At 40.7% G+C, this 9,307-nt stretch overlaps 1 protein-coding gene across 1 annotated transcript in view; it reads left to right on the top strand.

The window, feature by feature from the left end:
• Positions 1 to 9,307, top strand: part of CACNA2D3 (calcium voltage-gated channel auxiliary subunit alpha2delta 3) — a 1,513,414-nt gene that overhangs the window by 1,094,378 nt on the left and 409,729 nt on the right. The window contains exon 13 of the mRNA XM_007937248.2: positions 3,909 to 4,042. Within this exon, the coding sequence (XP_007935439.1) occupies positions 3,909 to 4,042 (134 nt within the window). The remainder of the gene's footprint in view (positions 1 to 3,908; positions 4,043 to 9,307) is intronic.

Genomic DNA, 9,307 nt, shown 5'->3' on the forward strand with positions numbered 1-9,307 from the left:
ATTCTTTGAGAAGTGCATGGCCTCTTCATTCTTCCTAGTCTGTTTCAGTTGGTAAGCTATGTTGAAACCTGTGCAGCAGGTGCAACCCTGCTGGCATTTGAAACACTGGTGCCACAGCCTCAAGCCTCACAGCAACACACAAGCCACCACAGTAGGACAAACTTACAGACAAGTTTGTCTTCCTTAGCTGTTTGAAACCTCTCTGCCTTCCCCTTACCTGAATCTTGCAGCTCTGTCTCATCCCTGGCTTTTCCCCCCTTCCTGTCTGTTGGTATAGGGCCTGTCTCCCTCCCCTTACCTGGATCCTGTGGCTCTTTCTCATCCATGGATTTCCCCATGCTTCCTGCCTCTTGGGGTGGGGCCTCTCTCCCTCCCTTACCTGGATTCCTTGGCAGTAGTGATGGGGTAGTGGATATTACATATATTTCACGGGTAGAGTCTGACAAACATTCTGGTTGATTAAATATGGAGTTGGGGGCCTGAGAGAATGATGGTAGTTATCAAAGGTAATTCTTATGTTTTGATCTAATTGGTGCCATTTACTAAAATGGAGAAAACTGGGAGAGGAATGGGTTAGGGGAGGGAAACCAAGAGTTGGCTTTGGACAGGTTCAATCTGACAATCCTGTTAGGCATCTCTGTGGAGAGATAGGTATATAGTTGGCCATGGGTTTGTAGCTCTGGGGAGAATTTAGCTCTTTGGCTGTGATAAGCAAGGCCATGTGAGGGTGATCTGTCAGTTGAACCCCCTTCTAAATGTGAGATTCTTTTTTCCTTCCCACTCCCTCTCTATGTTTATGATCTGTCTCTCTTATCCTCCTCCTTGTTTTCATCCCCTTCTTTACCTTTAGCTTGATTTTTGGATACCCAAATCAGGGATTTTTACTGTTGACTTTGAGTATTAGATGCAAAAATATAGTCTTGGTCAAGACTACCTCCAAAGAAATGCTGTCTTTGCTGTATTTTTAGCACAGGAGTTCAAACATAGGAATTGTTCTGCTCTGTAAAGCACTTGTCCATATATCTTGAAGGATTCCAAAAGCATCCATTAGTCTCCTCCTCTTATTAGTATTTTAGCCCCTCACTCATCTTGTCCCCTGGGTCGTACTTGTCCTTCTAGACCTGTCACATCAAATCCAAGGTTTGTTTCCTAAAGAAGAAATGAAATATATTCTTTTGTCATCCAACACTCATTGCAGCCACCATGCTTAGAGAGATGAGAACTATAGATGTGGCACCCTTCCTGTCCTTCAGAAATCCCTTTTAAATCCTGTATCTTCTACCATGCATCCAAGAGGGGTCATTTAGGAGACTCACAAGAGTAGTTGCCCAAATGGGTCTCCCTAACTGTGGCACATGACCTCTAGGTTGTGCATAGGCCCTCCTCTGGGCTCTGATGCTCACAAATGCTCTCAGCCTGTTCCTTTGGGGCCTTATGTTTTCCCTGGAATGGGTGAGGCTCTAGCCCTGGCCTGGAGGATGGGGTGAGCAGGAGTGACAATGCATGCTAATTAGCACTGCACAGAGCTGTCATCAGGAAACCAGAAGCCACATGGTTCCAACCTGGTTTGGGGTTGGCACACCAAATTCAAACCAGCTGGCCTTTGTTTGGAAATGCCCTGGGAGGGTCCCGACCCTTTCTGGATGACAGAAGGGCTGCTGCTCCCTTACCCTGAGCCCTGTTTTAGATACTGAGAGACTGAGAGACTCTATGACAGCACAGGAAGGGCTGCGTTTGATGTGACTTCAGAACTGCATTTAGAGGCATTAGGAGGAAACAGGAATCCATGCTTTCCTGCTTAAAAATCCTTCTCTGATCAGCTTTAAGATAAAATCTAAACTCTTTTCCAAGTTCCAAGTAGTAGTCCTCTTGCTCATTTCTCCAGTCTTAGAGCTCACAACTGCCACCCTCTTTCCCCTAGCTCCTGACTCTAGTTATTCTGAGCTATTTTCAATTCTTGGATTTACTTTACTTTATGCTCCTTGTGCTGGACAAGTTCTTTAACCGCTCTTCTTTTAGCTAACCACCTTTCATTCTTCATGTGTCATCTTCACTGACCCTTCCTCAAGGTAACCACATTAGACTGCCTATCCTTGCTGTGTGTGTTAGCTTAATATTGATTATATTATTTGTAGCCATTTGTTTACCTGGATCTCCCAGGCCCCATGAAGGCAGTGACCTTGGTTATCTTGTTAATCTTCTCTTCTCCAGAGCCAGGCAGCTAGAAAGTCTTCCATAAATGTTTGAATGAAGGGCTCCATCCTCGCAATCCAAGTTGATGCTTGGTTCAACTTATACCTTCCAGCAGCTCGTAACTACAGCAAAGCCAATAGGATCTCAAGCTGAAGTGGCTTCTAGCAGTGCCCTGGAACACATGATCAAAATGGTACCTCCATCCTCAAGACAATAGTATGTGTAGAACTTTTTACTGTTACTTACAAACCCAGTGTATTAAAAAAATAGGTTTGGTAACTATATTATGTGCTGGAATATATAAGCAAAAGGCACAGATGTTATAGACTCATGCCTAGGCTCAACTACTGTCTTTGGCAAGTGATATGTATGAGAACACAGGCAAAACACATCCTCAGTTAGCTCAGTTGCCTTATCTTTAAAATGGACACAATAATCCCTAGTTGGCCATGTTGTCAAGAATAAATGAATCAGAGCTTATCAGGTATTTAGTAAATTTGTAGCACTTAGTAATAATGAGGCATAACTATTACTGTTATAGGATCTCTGGTGGTGCAGTGATTAAAGCACTTGGCTGCTAACCAAAAGGTCAGCAGTATGAAACTACCAACCACTGTGTAGGAGAAAGATGATTCAGTCTTCTTCTGTAAATATTTACAGGCTTGGAAACCCTGTGGTGCAGTTCTCTCTCCTTTATTGTTGCTATGAGTCGGAATCAACACAACAGCAGTGTGTTTAGTTTGGATTATTGTTACAGTTATAATAAAAGTGGGATATTCTTTAATTTTGGGGGTTTATAAGTAAGTGAACTCACTAAAGTGATAAAAATACATTACATCATGGCATATAGGAAGAATTTCCTTTTCTGCAAGGAGAGCATATAAGTGTATACCAAATCAAAGTGTGTATATGTGTGTGTGTGTGTGTGTGTGTGTGTTTTGACTGGGAAGATATTTTTCAAATGGTTGATGGATTCCTCTAAGAGGTAGGTATATAATTGATTTTAATTTTATTCTGTTTGTCTGTGTATATTTTCTGTATTACTCATGAAATGGTGATGAAAGAGTGCAAACTGAAAGTTTTTAAGGAGAAAGAAAAGTATTATCTAGAAATTAAGAAAGCATAGTATAAGCATGCTCCCCTGTTTCAAATCTTCCTATCTGTCATGAAATTTGATAACTCTTGGGGTTTTTGTTTGTTAGTTTGTTCATTTTTTTTTTATTATTATTTAATTTTTATTGTGATTTGGGTGAAAGTTTACAGAGTAAATTCATTTTCCATACAGCGATTCGTACACATTTTGTTTCATGACATTGACTGCAAATGCCCACAATATAACAGCTCTTTTCCCACTTTCCTCCCCATAGTTACCTCTTCCCTGTGTCCCTCCCTCCCATGCACTCCCCACCCCCCAGCTATCTCTGTGCAAACACTGCCCTTCTGTTCTCCCATGACTGATCATTCTAAGGAGGTATCTGCCTGATGTAAATCTTCACCCTATATGGCTGTCTGTTGTTTGGCTGGAAGCCACAGGAGTGAGTGCCATTCCAGACCTGAAGGGTAACTAGAGTCCATAGTCTCAGGGATCTCACCAGGATCTATCAGACCAGTAAACCTGGTCTTTGTATGATTCTGAATTTTGTTCCACATTGTTCTCCCACTCTAGCCAGGATCTCCTCGCTGATCCCTTTCTTACACCTCTTGAATTTTGGCAGGATTTTTCACCCAGATCTCCACTTTGGCTGATGTGCAGGAAAATGTCATGGAATACCTCCATGTGCTCAGCCGGCCCAAAGTCATCGACCAGGAGCATGATGTGGTGTGGACTGAAGCATACATCGACAGCACTGTGAGTCCACAGGGCCCCTAGGAAAGAAGCTGAGGGGTTAATATCATCCTAAAGTGTGATAATTTTCCTGTGTTCATTCCAGAAAAGGGCAATTATATCAATATTCCACACTTATGGGGTTCAATGACAATTTTCCTCGTGACCCCGCTTGACTCTTAACAACCAACTGGAGCCACAGATGCATCAATTGCATTTTCTTCCCTTGGAGAAGTGAGAATAGCTTGTATGGTGGTTCTGTAGGCACTAAGTTGTTGTTTGAACCTCGGCCATGGGATCACTCTAAATCTGAATTCTAAACACAATGTTCTGAAGCTGGATTAGCTTAAGAGGAGCTTTGCCAAGCTATCCATGGCTCAATGACTGGGCTTCTTGTGTAATTTTAAGGTAATTTTTCATGATAATGCGTCTGATGGGAGTGGCATTTTTCACTTATTGATTGAACATTTGTTCTCACAGGGCCTCTCCTCTGTGGTTTTTGTTGGGATTAACATCACATTAATAACTTTATTCCAGACACAAGCTGTCCTTAGAGTGATCCTGATGGCTGTCATGGGCCAGCTTTTCTCTCCTGGGCTCTCCCTTCTCTGCTGCATTGCTAACAGCTGTGGGCAATTCTGGGTGGAAACAGCATATGGGAACCCATCTTGGGAGACTCCATGACACAGACCAGGCCACAGCAGACTTGTCCCACTTTGACCACACAGTGGAACCATGGAAATATAAACATATCTCCTGGTCAAGATGGAATGCACCATCCCAGGAGATAGCATCCTGAACAGTGATGAGTGTTGAGCTGAAAAACTCACTCTAGTTGCAGAGAGACCCAGAACTTTATTCAGTTTCAGTTTGGTTTTGAATCATGAAAAGAATATACTAACCTAACTTCCCTATTTATATTGACATCAAATTAACAACAGCAACAACAACTATGGTTTGATCTCTTCTTTCATATAGTTGAGTGAGGTAGGAAAAACAGTGAAGATGAGGAGCATAGCTGGCCAGTACAGGAATGACAAAGTCACCTAATGGTTTTGTGCACAAATCCTAACCTGTCAGTTTGGTCAGTCATTTTATTTGTTTTATAGATTTAAAAAGATATAGGACACAAAAAAGAAAAACCAAAACCAAACTCACTGCCATTGAGTTGATTCCAACTCATAGCAACCTCTCCTTGGGTTTCTGAGGCAGTATCTCTACGGAAAGATTGCCCAGTCTTCCTTCCAAGGAGTGGCTGGTGGGTTTGAACCACCAGCCTTCGGGTTAGGTGTCAAAAGCCTTAGGCTATAAGTAAAATATTATAGTAGTATCATATGAATAGACAGATCAATGCATTAAAAGGTACGAAAATAGAAGCATGGTTTATTATATGATAAAGGGAGCACTTTGGAGCAGTGGGACTGGGATGGACTTTGTAACAAATGCTTTTGAGAAAACTAGATAACCATTCATGAAAAGATAAACTTAGGAGTATTCTTCATACATACTCAAGAAAAATGTACAAATGGGTTCAAGAATTAAACGTGAAAAATGAAACAAAGCATAAAAACACTAGAAGAAAACCTAGGTGAATGCTTTAGACCTGGATACAGGGAAAAGGCTTTTTACCAGTGACTCCAAAATCCAGATGCCATAAAGGAAATGATAAATGAGTTTTACTATTTATAAAGGAAAAAGAAAGAAATATAAGTCAAAAAACACTGTAAGAATATATAGTAGAGCTAACAAAGAACAAGATTGTGGTGACTTGGCCACAGCCAGCTACCCAGAGGGAGTGAGTATTGGACCTGTGGGCCTGGGACCATGGTTCCAGGGGACATAAAGCTCAATTGGCATAACATACTGCACAAAACATTGTTCCACATCCTACTTTGGCGAGTAGCAACTAGATCTTAAAAGCTTGCAATTGGCCACCTAGATGCAATGATGGGTCTCTCCTCATCTAGAGCAAAGAACAATGAAGAAAACCAAAGACACATGGAAACAATTAGTCCAAGGGACTGACAGACCATGTGATCCTCAGCCCATATGATCATGAGACCAGAAGAACTAGATGATGCCTGGCTACCACTGTCAGCCACTCAGAGAGGGATCTGTGCAGGAAATCCTAGACAGAATGGGAGAAGAATGTGGAACATAACTCATAATTATTAAAAAAAAAAAAACAGGTTTACTGGTCTGATAGAGCCTGGTGAAACCCCTGAGACTGTGGCCCCTACCTACCCCTCAGGTCTGGAATTGAACTCACTTCTGTGGCTTCCAGCCAAATAAAAGACCAGCATATGGGCTGAACATTTACATCAGGGAGATACACTCCTTGGAGAGATCAATCATGGGAGAACAGGAGGGCAGTGTTTTCAGAAGGAGACAGCTTGGGGGCAGGAGTGCATGGGAGGGAAGGACACAGGGAACTATGGGGAGGAAGTGGGGAAAGAGCTTTTACATTGTGGGGAATTGCAGTCAATGTCATGAGAAAAAGTATATGTGAACTGCTGTATGGAAGATGAATTTTCCCTGTAAACTTTCACTCAAATCACAATAAAAATTAAAAAAAAAAAAATACCATACAGAAAATCATAAGACAAATGATAAAATGGGAGAGAATATTTGTAACACACAGCATACATAAAGATTATCAATCCTCAATTAGCAACAATTATGTGATTGAAAGAGGACTGCATGGAGTTTCATTCTGGTGTACGTAGGGTCGCTGTGAGTTGGAACTGACTTCATGGCACCTAATTACAGCAGCAATATGACAACAACAATATATTAAGAAATATTTTAAATTGAGGGAAAATCTCCAACATTCCTATGGGAAAAAATGAGCAAAAGATATGAATAGATGATTCATAATAAATAATAAAAATGACTTTTCATCATATGAGAAGATGTACAACTACACTCCTAATAAAAAAATATATAAATTAAGCTATGAGATAGCATTTCTTAGCCATCAGAGTGGGAAGAATTTAAAAGTTTAATGCTACACCCTATTGGTGAAGCTGTGGTAAAAGAGACACTTTCATATACTGCTGGCAAGAATGCAGAATGGGGCAATCCCCAGAGCGTGGAATTTGGCAACTTCTAACAAAACTGCATTTTAATTTATCCTTTGACTCACATCAACCTTTGAATATGAATCTCCAGGAATATGAGATCACACACGCCCAAGTTTATTCCTTGAACATTGCTCATGATTCCAAAATACTTGGATAAACTGTGGCACATACAATGTTAAAAACAAGAATGAAGAGTAACTCTGCTGGTTGACATGGAATAATTTCCAGGTTATATTGCTAAGTGAAATGAGCAAAATTCATGAGCATATTTAGTGTGCTGTTTTTTGTATTGAAAAAAAAAGGAAATAGGAAATACATCTATCTGCTTATTTTTAAATCAGAAATCAATAGAACAAATAATCTACAAGGAAAGCAGGGAGCACAGGAGAAGGGATGAGGCAGGAGGGACAGATCTCTGAGTATACGTTTTTTGTGTGTAGTTTTAATTTTCAGAAGCATGTTAATGCTCTGTGTAGTCAAAGTTATGATCAAAAAGATGATGGTGGGGATACTAGAAATGAATGCAAACAGAATCAAATGACCCCAACTGTGTTTCAGATTAATAACAAAACTGCCTAGAAAGGGGAAGTATGCTTATCTTTTGAATATGGTATCACTGCCATCGAGTCAATTCAGACTCATAGTGATCCCCATAGGTTTTCCAAGGTTGTATATCTTTATGGAAATCAATTGCCTCATCCTCCTGCAGAGCAGCTGGTGGGTTTGAGCTACCAGCCTTCTGGTTAGCAACTAAATGCCTTACCCTCTGCACCACCAGAGCTCCTTTTATAGTACTAATATACATTATTAAATTTGAACACAGTACTTCAACTCCATACCCTCAATCTAGAGAAAAATAATGACTTCAGAAAATTTTTAATTTTCTTTCATCTAATATTTGTCATTCTGATTTTATTTTGTATTGTGGTATTGCACAGGTGTGTAAATGGAGGAAGACAAAGCAAACACCTGTGGGGTTAGACTGGGATTGAAGGTACCAGAAAGAAATCCCAGCTGTGTTCATTGAAAGGGCCTAGAAATAATGATTCCCCCACTAGCAGTGAGCACTTCTAATACTTAGATCTTTGCTTCCAGAAAATTCTCCCAACTAAAAGGAATGGGTTCCTCAGAGACTGTGTTAATTCTAGGGCTGGAGCAGGAAATGTACAAAAAGAAAGTGTGGCATATGTTGAGCTAGAAAATAAGGAAGCGCTCAAAACAATCCTGGTGCTATATCAAAAGGAGACAGAGTCAGTATGACCCAATGGCCAAATTTGAAAATGTTTGAGCCTAAGATTAAAAAGAACAGTTGTGGCTTGTCACTCATTGGATCAAACAGAAATCCACGAGTCCTTACTGATAATAAATAGACAAATATTAAATTAACTCAATAAATAGAAAATGAAATGGGAGAGAAGGATTGCAGTGTACAACAGAGTGCTGACCAGTAAACATGGTGGGAAGGGTGGAGTTGAAAAAGTACCATTTTGCAACCATTTTAGTAAAGACTGGTTAGGGCAAGAGTCCTCAGTGAATGTTAAACCTAGGGGGACATTTTATTGATGAGGAAAGATTTTTATGTCTCAAAATGTCTTCCCAGATACTATTTTTCTGGGAAAAAAATAGTATCTATATAGTTGGGGAAAGGACCCCTGGTGGCACAGTGGTTAAGAACTTGGCTGCTAACCAGAAGATTGGCCTTTAGAACCCACTAGCCACTCCATGGGAGAAAGATGTACAGTCTGCTTCCATAAAGATTACAGCCTTGGAAACCTTATGGTGCAGTTTTACTCTGTCCTAAAAGGTCACTGTGTGTCCGAATCAACTAAACAGCAGTGGGTTTGGGGAAAAGAGCTCTACTGGTGCTGCGATTAAGGCATTTGGCAGTAACCAGAAGGTCGGTGGTTCAAACTCACCAGCCACTCCATGAGAGAAAAATGAGGCAGTCTGCTTCCATAAAGATTTCAAGTCTTAGAAACCCTATGGGGCAGTTCTACTGTGTCTTATAAGGTTGCTATGAATCTGAATTGACTTGATGGCAGTGAGTTTTGGTTTATATTATGAGGAAGCAGATAACAAGTTGAGCAGGTTGTCAAAATTAGCATCACCAATGAGAGGCAGATGATCATCCTGTGCCTCCAGAAGGCAATATATGCAGCTGGGGGTGTATAACCTATAGCTCCTGGCAAGAGAAGGATAAAGCTTT

This window comes from Orycteropus afer, unplaced genomic scaffold, assembly GCF_000298275.1.
Source record: "Orycteropus afer afer isolate SDZICR_OR568_19922 unplaced genomic scaffold, OryAfe1.0 scaffold00041, whole genome shotgun sequence".
Lineage (NCBI taxonomy): Eukaryota > Metazoa > Chordata > Mammalia > Tubulidentata > Orycteropodidae > Orycteropus > Orycteropus afer.